The following is a 15,494-nucleotide window of genomic DNA, read 5'->3' on the forward strand; positions in this document are numbered from 1 at the left end:
ACTACGACGAGTCTGCCGCACTTCCGGCCAGATCGCCGGATATCCGCCCAGTGACCCTTACAAGTCCTTCTTGATCCTGAAGTGGAGTAGGTGCCGCTGTTGCTGCTGGTGTTGAATTCAGAACCGTAGCGGGACATGGGGCTGGAGGACGAGCGAAAGATGCTGACCGGGTCCGGAGATCCCAAGGAGGTAAGGGAAGGCGACCGACTCGACTCTCTTCCCTACTCTGAGGCTCAAGACCTACCCCGTCAAAACACACCCGGGGCCCTGTTGGCCCGAGAGTTTGCACGGTCGGGATTGCGGGTTCCCTCGACCCTTCCCCGGAATTTGTCTATTCATCGTTTGTCTAGTCATCTCCTTGACTAGCCGTTTTCTGGGCTTGGTTTCCCCATTCTGCGAGTGCGGTGAAGGTGTAACGACGGCGAAAAATGCTGTGTTGCCTAAACTTTTGTAAAAATAGTATCTTTATTTTTAGCCAATCAGGTGATCTGAGACCCTGGTTTGACAGGTTTAGGGAGCAAGCCGACCGGCCTTAGTGCTTCTCTCTGCTCAGGTCAGGAATCCTGCCACATCTTCTATGGAGGCTCCGGAGATCTGGCTAATTTCTGTGAAGTGGTTTCTTTTTCTTTGGTAGGGGTGGGGGTGGGAGGTATATTTGGGGACAGTATAGGAATGTGTAGTATAATTCTGCGATGATGGAAGAGGGAGCTTTCCCACAGTAAGAATGCCAATATAATAATTATTAATTGTTTACTGTTCCAAGTTCTTTATATGACTAATTCATTTAAGCCACACAATAGTCCTATGAGGTAAGTATTGCGTACTATTATTATGGTTATTTTACAGATGAAAAACTAGCATAGAAAGGTTAAATATCTTTTCTAAGGACCACAGCTTTAATCATGGAGCGGGGAGGTGAATCCAAGCAGCATGGTTTCAGAGCCAAGACTTAGCCCCAGTGCTACACAGCTTTACAGAAAGAAGCCAGCTAGCTTTTGGTTTTCAATCACATTTCCTATGCTTTGTTCTGTAGTCACTTCGGGGCAGCTGTTCCAGGTTTATGGGTTCCGAATAGTTGGAAACTAGTTTATCCCATAATTTTTCCTAGTCTTATTTTCAGAAAGGGGACCAAAATGAAATGGAGCCAGCCTCAGGAAGTTCAGCAGGAAGTATACCAGAAAGTTCAGCAGGGCTCAACCACAGCCAGTAGATGAAAAAAGAAGGTAGTCAATTTTAAAATTAAGAAAACTGAGGCCTTCGGGGCACCTGGGTGGCTCAGTCAATTAATCATCTGCCTTTGGCTCAGGTCATGATACGGGAGTCCTGCTTGGGCTCCCTTATCAGCGAGCGGGGAGCCTGCTTCTCCCTCTCCCTCTGCTGCTCCGCCCTGCTTGTCTTCTATCAAATAAATAAAATCTTTAAAAAAAAAACAAAAACTGAGGTCTTTTATGAAGAACCTATACTTTTTGGACATTAAATCTTTTTATTTAGTGTGACCTTGGTTTTTGTCATTGACTGGAAATTTTACATGAAGTAGTCCATATTCAGACTTAAAGTATTTGGATTTGTTTTTCCAAAACATGCCCTGATACTTTTGACACAAAATTATCAAAATGATCAATGTAGTAGCCTTGCTAATAGGGAAATGATACAAAGGTCTTGCTTCTAGGATACTAATTTCAGGTTTCTAACTGAGGCAGACTATGATATCAATTTTTTGGAAAAACTTTTTCAGTATGAATTTTTTTAAAGAGCAAGGTTAAAAAAAAGATTAAAAAAAAAAAAAAGAGTGAGGTTAAGAAACCTTAATGAAAAACTAGAATTTGACATCCCAAAAATCATCTTTGTGTTTAGAAGAGATCTTTGCTAATTGTGAGAATAAATAGCGTGGGTTATAGTTGAACCTGCCTTCGCCCTCCCAGCTCTCATGAGCTTTGGTCTCTTTCGCAAAGGGCATGGTAGAGAATGAGGCAGATTGTGTTGGAATTTTGAAAACATAATGAAGGATTGCTGAGCCAGTTCTTTTTATTTTCATATATACCTTTTCTTCCCTTCCCCCAAATGTGGATACGTGCATATGCAGGCAGGCAAACAGCTTACTTTTGATGGGTTGAAATATTGATCAGACTCTGCTGTGCCCCAGATTTTGGCCTAAAATGATGCTCCTTTTACACTGCTCTCCTTGGAAGAATGGGAACTAGGTTTGAGGTTGTGTACCTGAATCAGAAGTAAATAGGTAGGAGTTGGTGTTTCCAAGCTTGTGAATGGAATAGTCTAGACCTTTGATGCACTTAACGCTGATAGTCTACTTAAGAGTCCTGGGAGTTCAGCGAGTCAAAAAGCAGTAACTGTAACCATTTTTAGTTAAGCTTTGGCTAAAGAAAAGTTTAGGTTTGGCCATTTTCATATTCCCAGTCCAAGTTCAGAGTCTAGAAAAATGTTAGTTTTCCTCCTAACTTTGTTTGGGATGTAAGGACTAAATTGAGCTATTTCTGGTAATACCAGGGCCTACCAGAATTTCAAACAAAATACTTCAAGTGATGTAGGTTCTATGTGAACATCAGCTTGAATCTCTATCAGAATATGTCTAATTGGGGCACCAGCTGGCTCAGTCAATAGAGCATGTGACTCTTGATCTCACGGTGGTGAATTCAAGCTCCACGTTAGGCGTAGAGATTTTAAAAAGGGAAGGAAGGAAGGAAAGAAAAGAAAATGAAAGAAAAGGAAAGAAGGGAGGGAGGAAAGAGAAGGAAGGAAGGAATTAAGGAAGGGGGAGGGAGGGAAGAGGAAAGAAAGGAAGGGAGGGAGGAAGGAAGGAAGGATCTAATTAGTGTTATCTCTAAACTGGGAGCCCTTAAGGGGCTGTTGTGATTAATCAAATTACAGATTTGAAGCTACTTTATAAACTTTTAGATTTTAAAGATTTATTTGAGAGAGAAATCAAGAGAGAACGCAAGCAGGGGGGTGGGGCAGAAGGAGAGGGAGAAGCAGACCCCCTGAGCAGGTAGCCCCATGTGGGGCTGGACATGGGGGTGAATCCCAGGACGCTGGGATCATGAGCTGAGCCGAAGGCAGAGGCTTAACTGACTGAGCCACCCAGGAACCCCACTTTAAAAACTTTAGGGTGTCCTACACACTAGGTTGTTGCTAATGAAAGTGAGATAGTATGTCCTTGTTGAAATGTACTCAGGGTTTGTTTTAATTAGGTATGGTAAGATAATAGGCATGTAGACAACTGTTTTTGAAAGAAGAGTTAATTACTTATGAGTCCCAAGAGAAGCGGGGGAAGGCCACACCACTCAGGGCCACCTGGAGAAGGGCCTGGAGCAGCGGAAAGGGCAAGGGAAACCAGACTCTCGGTTTCTGAGGGAAAGAATGGGTGAAGCAGGATAGGTTACCTCTGGTAAGTTTAGGATTGGATTATTTGAGTAATTTCTGTGGGTTCTGGGCTATAGGGGTGGGCTCTAGCTGTTTGGTACTTGGCAGTAGGATGATTAGGGCAGGAGCAATAATTGGTTCAGTCCAGGAGATAAAGGAAGTGATTGGTGATAAGGGTTTTGGATTGGTTGGTTTACATATGAAAGATGTGTCCCCTGGGAGGGGCTTTCTCTCCAGGATTAGCAAAGCCCCTAAAATGTCAAAGCATCATAAAATACAGAAAATTTTAAAACAGTATTAATACAGTGTTTATCTTCAGTAATTACAACATCAGTATGATTGGGAATATATGTCCTAAGTTGCTGCTGACATTAATTTTGTTTTCCTTTTGTAGGAGGAAGAGGAGGAGGAGGAATTAGTGGTAAGAGCCGTCTCAGGTTTGGAACCATCTCAGTAAAAGGAAGTTTGAGCTTCGTGAAACTCTAAGGGCATTTTAAGGAGTCTTTACTTGACACCTTGGAGAGAACAGAAATGGAAATGGAAAAAGGCTTTAATACTTCCTTCCTGTGCTGTGGAGTGTTTGGGGGATGTGGGCTTGGGAAGCTGAGTCTTTTCTGGGTTTGGAGCTTCTTCAGTCATGGTGTCAGGGAGCAGAGCAGCATCTTGAGGGCCTGGTATTCAATTATCTATCTGCTGTTTGCGATTTAATAAAAGACTCTGGAAGGAACTTTCCTTATATAGTCCTTCTCCATGTCAACATTGCCTTTCTGGCTGGGCAGCTGGGGTATGTAGGCCTGGCTGTCAGATGGGGGAATTCAACTTCACAGACATTAGATATCCCAAAATGCTGTGTTAACAAGTAAGGCCTCCTGTAGATCTACTTCAAGTTTGGCTAGGTTTCCTTTACCACCTTGTTTTTCAGATAGGACTGAGGCTTTCAGTGCATACTGGCAACCTTGGAAGGCAGGAATGTGAAACTTGCCTCTACCACTTAGCATCAGAATTGAATGGGAGACCCCATTCTGCCGTTTCTGGCGGCAGTGTGGCTCTGCCAGCTGGCCTTCTGCACGGTAATTCAGAGGCAGCACCTTGGTTTGGTGGTTGTATTAATCAAAGCAGATGGTTTATGGGTCTCCTCCTAAAACCCCCATTTCGGTTCTTGTCTGTGTTTCTCCTTCAGGATCCCCTAACAACAGTGAGAGAGCAATGCGAGCAGCTGGAGAAATGTGTAAAGGCTCGGGAGCGGCTAGAGCTCTGTGACCAGCGTGTATCCTCCAGGTCACAGACAGAGGAGGATTGCACGGAGGAGCTCTTTGACTTCCTGCATGCAAGGGACCACTGCGTAAGTGAGCCTAAAATCAGGAAGGGGAAAGCTTACAGTGGCCAGGCAGAGTTGGTGCTGACAGCTTTTCCATACTAGGGGCAGATCTAGCAATAAGCATATACTTATTGGCCCGTATATGTCAGGTGCAGTGCTGAGCACTTTACATTAGTAATCTTACCTAATTCTACTACTTTTACTGGAGATAGGTCTCATTAGCCCCATTGTACAGATAAAAAACTGAGGCTTAAAGAAGAGAAATGATGTCCCAACTTGGACTGCTAAACATTGGGGAAGCTGGATTTTGTACCTTTAAATAACAGGCTATTCTTTAAAATCATTTATAGGGGCATCTGGGTGGCTCAGGTCATGATCCCAGGGTTCTGGGATTGAGCCCCACGTCAGGCTCCCTGCTCAGTGGGAAGCCTGCTTCTCCCCCACCCTGCTTGTGTTCCCTCTTTCACCGTGTCTCTCCCTCTCTCTGTCAAGTAAATAAATAAAATCTTTAAAAAATAAATAAAAATAAAAAATTAAAATCATTTATATCCTCCAGTATGTCTTGTAAAAAAGTTTTTTTTTTTTTTTTTTTTTTTTTTAAGATTGTATTTATTTATTTGAGAGAGACAGAGAGAGCTGGGGAAGGGGCAGAGGGCGAGGCTGACTCCTGCTGAGCAGGGAGCCCAACTCAACATAGGGCTTGACTCCAGTATCATGGACAGAGCCATCCAGGCACCCCCCCCCCTTTTTTTTTAAGTAAATTTGTATTTGACTCTCTTACATATGACAGGTATTTTAAAGAAATTACAGGGTGGGCAAAAGTTGGATATGAATACTTATATTGAAACCGTTGGGTGGCTAATAAGCACATGAAAAGGTGCTTAACGCCATGAGCTCTCGGCGGAAATACAGATCGAAACCACAAATGAGACACCAGTTCATACCCATCCTGGTAGGCATGATAATCAAAAAAGTAGGGAGAAATGGGTGAATGGGGTCAAAAGGTAAAAAGGAAAAAGTAAATGACTTTTTCTGCCCTGAAGAAAGTTAATGATCTCCACTCAACCAACTTTCTTTATGCTTCAACAATTCCGGGGGTGCTGGCTGGCTCAGTTGGTAGAGAGCACGCGTCTCTTGATCTCAGGGTCTTAAGTTCAAGCCTCATGTTGGGTGTAGAGCTTACTTAAAAAAAAATCCAGTAAAGGTGGTTTAATTCTGTGATATACAGCGGAAATACACAAATGCACACACATCTCCCCCCCCCCCATTAAACACATTGTGACAGTTAAGGAAGATATTTTATAAAGATAGAAAACTCTGAACTGAACTCGTACTGCCTAGAGATAACCATGTTTTTTTGTATATACTACCAGATTTTTAAAAATAGAATCCAAATACATTTAATATAAAATATGAATAGAGGCATTATATTCAACATAATTTTAGTGGAAAGAAGGAAAATTTATATATGAAATATGCATCTGTACTTCTCCATATCATTAAAAAAAATAGACCAGTGTTGGCGATGTGGAGAAATTGGAAACCTCATACACTCTGTTGGGGCTATAGATTGGTGTAGTCCTGTAGAAAACAGTCTGGCAGTTCTTCAAAAAGTTAAACATAGAGTTAATGTATGATCCAGTGATTCTCCTAGGTATATACTCAAGAGAAATGAAGACATTATGTCTATACAAAAGCTTGTACACAAATATTCATAGAAACATTATTCATAATAGCCAGAAAGTGGAAACAACATATATGTTCACCAATTGATAAGTAGATAAGTCACATGTTCACCAAAATGTGATATATACATATAATGGAATATTATTTGGCAATAAAAAGAAATGAAACACTTTACTCAAAAAATTAAACTCTGCTATATGATCCAGCAGTTCCACTTCTGGTTGTGTACCCAAAGGAATTGAGACAGTTGAGTTGAACACTTACTTGTACACGCATGTTCATAGTAGCATTCAGAATAGCTAAAAGGTGGATGCAGCCCAAATGTCCATTGTGGTATATACCTATAATGAAATATTTACCCTTAAAAAGGGAAGAACTCTGACGTTACAACCTGTATGAACCTTGAAGACATGCTAAGTAAAATAAACCAATCACAAAAAGACAAATATGTCATTCCACTTAATGAGGTACCTGCAGTAATCAAATTTGTAGACAGAAGGTGGAATGGTGGTTGCCAGGGGCTTCAGGGAGGGGGAAATAGGGAATTCGTTTCAGTTTGGGAAGATGAAAAAATTCTGGAAATTGATAATTGCTGGACAATTGGAGTTACTTAATGCCACAGAAATGTAGAGTTAAAAATAGTTAAAATGAGGGCACCTGGCAGGCTCATTCAGTGGAGCTTGCGACTCTTGATCTTGGGGTTGTGATTTTGAGCCCCATGTTTGTCATAGACTACTTACAAAAAAAAGTTAAAACGGTGAATTGTTATTTAAATACTTTATGAGCCAAGCACTGGGCTGAGATGTAGGAATGAGATAGGCATGGTCCCTTCCTTCACTTAGTTGAACCAGCATAGGAGACAAATAGAACACTTAACTCTTTTGGGTATAACCTTCTCAGGTTGGCCTTCACTAATCCTCTATTTAAAGCTGCTATGCTCCCCCACCCACCCACTTTTTATTTTCCTCAGAGCGTTTATTACTGTCAGAAGTTTACCTTATGTGTATATTACATTTCTCTTATTATAATGTCTCCCTAAGTTTCCTACAAGACAGAGATACTGCCTGGTTTACCATTGTAGTTCACTCAGCACCTAGAACAGTAGCTGGCATATAGTGGATGTTACATAAATATTTGTTACGTTAATAAACACTGATATGGGAGGTGTAAGTTTCTATGGGGAAGATAGAGGAGGGACAGATTTGTGTGGGGACAGGAGTTTGTGTGGAGAAAGCTTACAAGAAATGACATGTAAACTTAAGTTCTAAAGGAAAGATAAAAGATTTTTAAAAAGGTAGAAAAGAGAGTTGTAGGTAGAAAGGAGATAGTATTCAGGTAACCGAAGGTAGTTCACTAGGGCTCAAGAGGGGTATGGGTGTGTGGGAACGCTATGGAGAGGGAAGAGGCAGAAGAGGCAGTAGTGTTCCAGGTCATGAAGGACCTTGTAAGCTGTGACATTAAAGCTGTCAGTTGATGACATCCTTTTCTTTCCCCCATCTAGGTGGCCCACAAACTCTTTAACAGCTTGAAATAAATGTGCGTACTTCACCCCAGCCTTCATCACCCGGGCATCAGGATATTTTGTGGTTTTGACCATGCCATTTGTTTCTTATCTGTGTTAACTGTACATTCATGTGAACCTCATGGATTTTGGCTTAGGCAAGTACCTTCTGTGTAATTAGCAGTGATTCCTCTTAATAAAGTCCAGTAATCTGCAGACCTGCTGCTTCCTTTCCTTTTTTTTTTAATTTGAAAATGTCAAACATATGACTAGGTCGAAAATAATCAACTCCCATGTAGCTATCACCTAGCAAGTATGTATCTCTCTCTCTTTTTTTTTTTAAGATTTATTTGAGAGAGAGTATGTGTGCGCTTGGGGAGGGGGGAGAGGGACAAGCTGACTCCCTGCTGAGCAGGGAGCCCGACATCATGACCTTAGCCAAAGTCAGACACTTAACCAATTGAGCCACCCAGGCACCTGTAAGTATGTATCTCTTAATGATAAGGACTTTTAAAAGTTTACCTTGATGCCATTATCACAGTTAAAATGAACAGTGATGGCTTAATTTCATTGGATACCCAGTCCTCATGAAAGTCTCCTACTACAGAAGTGTCTTTTGACAGTTTTTGGTCTCAGTGTCCAACAAGGTTGCTTTTTTCTTTAAAAAGATTTTATTTATTTGAGAGAGAGAGAGAGAGAGCATGAGTGGGGGGAGGGGCAGAGGGAGAAGCAGGCTCCATCCCAGGACCCTGGGATCATGATGTGAGCCGAAGGCAGATGCTTAACTGACTAGGCCACCCAGGCACCCCACAAGGTTGCTTTTTAAAAATACACATTTTTTTTTAAGATTTTATTTTTTTCAGATCTAGAGAGCACAAGCAGAGAGCAGCAGGCAGAGGGAGAAGCAGGTTCCCTGCTGAACAGGGAGCCTGATGTGGAGCTTGATCCCAGGACGACCTGAGCTGAAGGCAGACGCTTAACCAACTGAGCCACCCAGGTGTCCCAAAAATATACATATTTTAAAAAGGAGTGAGGAGGATATAGGTTTGTGAGGGGCAGGATACTGGATTCCAAGAAGGGTAAGAAAAGGGTGCCTAGGTAGGCATGCTGGCAATGGGAGATTGGTTACATATGTACAGCAGTGAGGGAGACACCTAGTAAGTTAATATATTGAAAGTAATAAATGCTAGCAGAGAACGGAGTTACAAATAGGGAAAAGGAAAAAAAAAACAGAAGGAACCTCGCTATGGTGAGGTATTTATAAACTAAATAAATACAGATTTCAATGTAAGTAAATATAGAGGCCAGTATGTATATGTAGGGAATATATATTTCTCTAGCTCAGCCCACCAAGAGTGCTTCATTGGCTAATAAAAGGAACCAGGGCTCCTTGGAGAAATGGATGGTTCCAAGGCTGGGAAAGCACAAGATAAGCCTGGAACATTTTGTTGTTTGTTCCAGAAAGAAGAAAATGCTCAAAGAACAATAGGGACATGTCAGAAGTGCACAAAGACCACTAATCAAATCTAGAACAATGTGAGCATCAAAACATATGGTAGTACTGGATTTAAACTCATTGAATAAAATAATTGATGAATCAATACTAATAGAAATAAATGAATCAGTTGAAAGTTAGGTGAGGAGGGTGATACGTATTAATTACAAAAGGAGAATATACACACTACAGCTTAAATGAAAGGTGACTGCCACTAAGACAATCTGAGGGATTATGTTTGCAAAAATGGGGCAAAGGGCCACTTGAACCTAGAAGCTCTTTCAATCTATTGTCCTAGCTACAGGGATGGCCAGCATTTCCCAGCCATTTCTGATTTAGAACCCATTTCAGGGTAATGGATAATCTCACAAATACCTTTATAAATGGTGGCACTGTATTTGTTGTATGTAATCTGATTATTTTCAAACATCTCATTAAAATTTCAAACAGCAAAGCTGAAATTTTACAGTGAACATCCCTAAACTCATTACTCAGATTTTAGTGAATGGTTAGTAATGTGTTAATTAGTGTTACTACAGAAAGGAGAAATTACCCAGAGAAATAGCTCCAGAATTCTGCTTAGAGGATGCTTGAGTCTGTTGCCAAATATTAAGCTGCATGTGAATAGGGCAAAACTCCGTTTAGCCAGGCAATGAACTACTGGGTACCTGTAAACTGAATAATTCCCAAAGTTAACAGAAGGGTGGGAGATGTTTGAGTTTTGGCCAGCTAATGTGGGGGGTTCCTATCGAACTTGTTGAACACCTGGAGCATTGAACTTGAACTCCAGAAGAGGGCGCTTCAGCAGTAGGGCTAAAATTAGCCCTAGAAAGAGGCCACTAAGATAGGCTATACCCCATCTTAAAAAGGAAAGGATCAAGCTGATTCAAAAAATAACCTGAATGCCTGCCAGAACAAAGTCCAAGACGTTTTAAAAGAAGTCAACAAAATCCAGCATTCAACAATGTAAATTTCACGATACCAAACATTCAATAAAAAAATCGCTAGACATACAAAAAAAGCAGACAAATGTGACCAGGAGAAAAATTGTCAATAAAAACAGACACATAAGATGATAAAGTAGTAGACAAGGACTTGGAAAGCTCTATTACAAATATGCCCAAGGATTTAATGGAAATGAACATAATGAAAGAAGTAGAACATATAACACGAATCAAATAGAAATTTTGGAGCTTAAAAGTACAATTATCTGGGGGTGCCTGGGTGGTTCAGTCAGTTAAGTGTCCAACTCTTGGTTTCGGCTCAGGTCATAATCTCAAGGGTTGTGAGATTGAGCCCCAGATGGCCTCCTTGCTCAGCGCCAAGTCTTCTTAAGATTCTCTCCCTTTCCCTCTGTCCCCCTTCACCCCTGCCCCCACTCATGTGTTCTCTCTCTTTCTAAAAAAAAAAAGTATAATATCTGAAATTTAAAATTCACTTAACAAGATTGGCAAAAGATTACACACTGAAGAAAAAGAATAGGTGTACTTATATGTTCTTGAAGACACAGCAGCAGAAACTATAAAAACTTGAAGCACAAGAGAAAAAGAAACACTAAAAATAGAGGACAAGGAAAAGGTAAGCTGTGAGATAATATCAAATGGCCCAGAATAGGGGGGGGGTGGAGGGAAGGGAGAAAAATTTTTTTTTACCAAAATTAATTTTTGAAGTATACCAAATTACTTTGAGGAAATGTTACAAATGAAAGAACTTAAGTCGTTTTGGAACAGAAAAAAAAATATTTGAAACAGTAATGGTTGAAATTTTCCAAATATAATAAAAATTATAGGGGCGCCTGGGCAGTTCAGTCGGTTAAGCATCTGCCTTCAGCTCAGGTCATGATTCGCAGGGTCCTGGGATCGAGCCCCACATCCGGCTCCCTGCTCAGTGGGGAGCCTGCTTCTCTCTCTCTCCCTCTGCTGCCGCTCCCCCTGCTTGCGCACACACACTCTCTCTCTCAAATAAATAAAATAAAATCTTTTTAAAAAAAGAAAATTATAAACTCACAGTTCCTAGAAGCTCAACACACTCCAACCAGAATAAAATAAAGGAAATCACATCAAGTCACTTACCCCAAATTGCTGAAAACTAGTAATAAAAAGAAAATCTCAAAAAGATGCATTACATATAGAGGCACAACAGTAAGAATTCCTACCCACTTCTCTTAAGAAAACTCATCTTTAAAGTGCTGAACGAAGTAAATTTTGATTCCAGAATTCCATATCTAGTGAAAATATCCTTAAATGAAAACAAAATAAGGGTGTTTTAAACAAATGAAAGGTGAGAGAATTCATTGTCAGCAGACTTGGACTCTAAGAAAGATTAATGGAAGTTCTTCAGGGGAAAAAAAAAAGATACTAAATGGAAACTTTGATCTACATAACGAAATGAACAGTCCCAGAAATGGTCAATAAATGGGTAAATAGGGGAAGGAAGAAAAAAAAAAGAGAGGGAGGCAAACCATAAGAGATTCTTAATGATAGAGAACAAACTGAGGGTTGCTGGAGGGGAGGTGGGTGGGGGATGGGCTGGATGGGTGGTGGGTATTAAGGAGGGTACCTGTTGTGATGAGCACTGGGTGTTAAATATAAGTGATGAATCACTAAATTCTACTCCTGAAGCCAATATTACACCATATATATATAAATATATAATATAAGATATATATTATATATAAATTATATATTTATATGATTTATATTATAATTTGTATATAATTATATATAAATTATAATTTATATATATAATTTATATATATTATATAAATAAAAACTTAAAAGTTATAAATAAGGGGTGCCTGGGTGGCTCGGTCGGTTAACGGTCTGCCCTCAGCTCAGGTCATGATCTCAGGGTCCTGAGATCGAGCCTCCATGGGGCTCCCTGCTCAGCGGGGAGCCTGGTTCTCCCTCTCCCTCTCCCTCTGCTGTTCCCCCTTGTACTCTCTCTCTCTCTGTGTCTCTCTGTCAAATAAATAAATAAAATCTTAAAAAAAAAAAACTTAAAAAGAAACAAACAAAATAAATGGGTAAATAGAATAGATATTTTATCTTATTTAGAAATTTTATTTAAAAGGTAGTTAGCAATAAAAACAACACATTAAGTAGAAAGAAATTGTAAAGAATAGAAATCTATGAAATAGAAAAGGAGAAAACCAACAAAACCACAAACTATTTCTTTGTAAAGTTCAATAAAATAAACCTCTAGGTAGGCTGATAAAAGTACCGAAGAGAGAAGACACGAATTACCAGTATCAGTGATGAGCGAGGGGACATTACTGTAGACCCTACAAATCGGGTCGGCAGCCTTTTTCTGTAAAGATTCAGATAGCAAATATTTCTGGATTGTAGGGCATATGATCTCTAGAGCAACCACTCATCTTATCGTTGTAGTAGTAACGGAACCACACTAAATGAAAGGTGTGGCTGCATAAAAATAAAGCAGTATTGCAAAAATGGGTGGAAGGCTGAATTTGACCTGTGCTGTAGTTTGACGCCCCTTGCTAAACACACTAAAAGGAAAAAATCTGCCAACTTGCGTGAAATGAACAAATTCTTTAAAAGTCTCAATTTTTTTAAAAGATTTTATTTATTTATTTGACAGAGAGACAGGGAACACAAGGAAGGGAGGGTGAGAGGGAGAAGCAGTCTTCCCGCCGAGCAGGGAGTCCAATGAGGGGCCCGATCCCAGGACCCTGAGATCATGACCTGAGCCGAAGGCAGACGTTTAACAGCTGAGCCACCCAGGTGTCCCAGTCTCAAATTGTTAAAACTGCTACAAGAAGAATTGGAAAATTCAAATAGCCCTATATCATCAGGGTTTCTCAAATTTTAGCAGTCTTGACATTTTGGGCTAGATAATTCTTTGTGTGGGGGGATAGGGTTTTCAGCAGTATCCCTGGCTTCTACCCTCTCGATGCCAGAAGCACCATCTAGTTATAATAATCCCAAATATCTCCAGAGGTTACCAAGTGTCTCCTGAGAAAGGGGCATCATCTCTGTTTGAAAATCACTGCCCTATATCAATGAAAGAAATTGAGTTCATAATTAAAAACCTTCTCTTTCTCCTCACTCTGAACTCCCCACCCCTGCAAAACAAAACCAAAACCAAAAAACACCCAAACACCCAACTCCAGGCCCAGAAGGCTTCACTGCTGAATTCGCAAGAATTTAAGGAAAGGGGCACCTGGCTGGCTCAGTCGGAAGAGCATGTGACACTTGATCCTGGGATTGCAAGTTTGAGCCCCATGTTGGGTGGAGAGATTACTTACACAAATAAAACTAAAATAATAATAATAACAATAATAATTATTATTATTTAAGGAAGGATTAATACCAATTCTATAAAAATTCTTTCAGAAATTATAAGTGAAGGGATACTTCCTGAACTCATTTTATGAGTTCAGCATTACCCTGACATCAAAATCAAAGATATTACAGAAAGAAAAAAATTCAGGTCAATGTCCTCCATAACACAGATGCAAAAATGTAACAATATATAAAAAGAATAATACATCATGAACTTGTATGTTTTTTTTTTACAGGAATGCAAAGTTGGTTCATCATTTGAAAATCAGTCAATATAATTCATCATATTAATGATAAAGCAGAAAAAACATAGCAACTCAATAAATGCAGGAAAAACATTTGAAGAAAGTCAACAACCATTCATGATTTTTTAAAAAATCTTAGCAAACTAGGAAAGAAGGCAACTTTCTCAATCTAGTAAAAGACACCTGTTGTAAACAAAACAAAACAAAACTATAGTTAACATCATATAATAATGAAATACTGAATGCTTTCCCCTGAAGAATGGGCGCAAGTCAGTCTACGTAGGTAAAGACTTACCTACCTCCTGTATTGAACAGTGTTCTGTAAATAAAAAACAGTAAAATAATGCAAAAGAAAAAAAAAAGGATTCATATTGGAAAGAAGTAAAAGTGTCTTTATAGAAGACATAACCCCGTACATAGAACAGGTGAAACTATTTCCCAAAAAGTTACCAAAACAGAATTTAGCTTAGCAAGGTCTCAGGATGTAAGATCAATAGACAAAAACCAATTGTATTTCAATAGCATTTTCTTGAAAAATGAACAAAGTAAGCCTGTCACTTCAAAGAAAACAATTGATAGTACTAGTTGCCAGAGATAAAAATCGAGCTTTCAAGCAAAACTAGGATTTGGAGGGGCACCTGGCTGGCACAGTCAGTGGAGTGTGCAACTCATATCAAGGTTGTGGGTTTGAGCCCCACGTTGGGTGTAGACATTACTTAAAATAAATAAATAAAATAAAATAAATTAGGATTTTGAAAAACTTGCACCCATTATTGTGAGCTTAAAATCTTCCTAATATTTAAAGACTTTCCTTTTTTTTTTTTTTTAAGATTTTTATTTATTATTTCTTTGAGAGAGAAAGCACAAGCAGGGGGAGCTGCAGAGGTAGAGGGAGAAGGAGACTCCCCGCTGAGCAGGGAGTCCAACATGGGGCTTGATCCCAAGACCCTGGGATCATGACCCGAGCTGAAGGCAGATGCTTAACCAGATGAGCCACCCAGGCACCCCATTTAAAGACTTTTCTGATGAGATCAGTAGAGATATTAACAAATGTGATTTCTGATATTGTATAGTGAATGTGAAAACATATGGAAGATATACAGGACTCAGTGAACCTGATAATTTCCAAATAACCACTGTATGATGTGACAGAATCATGCTTGGGCAAAAGATTCATTCTAACTACAAGACAGATCAATGGATCTCAATGTAATAGAATATGAAAAGTCCTTTGGTATGGTTTCAGATTCCACACTGCCACTGACTTTTAAGAAAACTACCACTTGTCAAATTTTTTTTTAAAGATTTTATTTTATTTATTTGAGAGCGAGCGAGCACAAGCAGGGGGAGTGGAAGAGGGAGAACCAGGCTCCCCGCTGAGCAGGGAGCACGATGTGGGGCTCAATCCCAGGATCCTGGGATCATGACCTGAGCCAAAGACAGACGCTTAACCAACTGAGCCACCCGGGCATTCCATCCACTTGTCAAATTTTGACATAGCATCAAAGAATACTCAGTTATCTACATAGGCTATTAAAATATTCCTCTTGGGACGCCTGGTTGGCTC

The 15,494-nt window shown here is 39.9% G+C and overlaps 1 protein-coding gene across 2 annotated transcripts; it reads left to right on the plus strand.

Moving 5' to 3' along the window:
- The first annotated feature begins 36 nt into the window (after positions 1-36).
- UQCRH (ubiquinol-cytochrome c reductase hinge protein) lies at positions 37-8,101 on the plus strand. Of its 2 annotated transcripts, XM_045799651.2 has the most exons (5): positions 76-189; positions 3,773-3,799; positions 4,301-4,448; positions 4,559-4,720; positions 7,884-8,101. In XM_045799651.2, the coding sequence occupies exons 3-5, from the start codon at positions 4,386-4,388 to the stop codon at positions 7,914-7,916; spliced, it is 258 nt and encodes an 85-aa protein (XP_045655607.1). In that variant the 5' UTR covers positions 76-189; positions 3,773-3,799; positions 4,301-4,385; the 3' UTR covers positions 7,917-8,101. The 2 variants fall into 2 exon arrangements, with proteins under 2 accessions (XP_045655606.1, XP_045655607.1); XM_045799650.2 differs by lacking the exon at positions 4,301-4,448 and having other exon boundaries at positions 37-189.
- The last annotated feature ends 7,393 nt before the right edge of the window (positions 8,102-15,494 follow it).

This window comes from Ursus americanus, chromosome 12 (assembly GCF_024610735.1).
Source record: "Ursus americanus isolate L20-20 chromosome 12, mUrsAme1.1.p, whole genome shotgun sequence".
Taxonomy (NCBI): Eukaryota; Metazoa; Chordata; class Mammalia; order Carnivora; family Ursidae; genus Ursus; species Ursus americanus.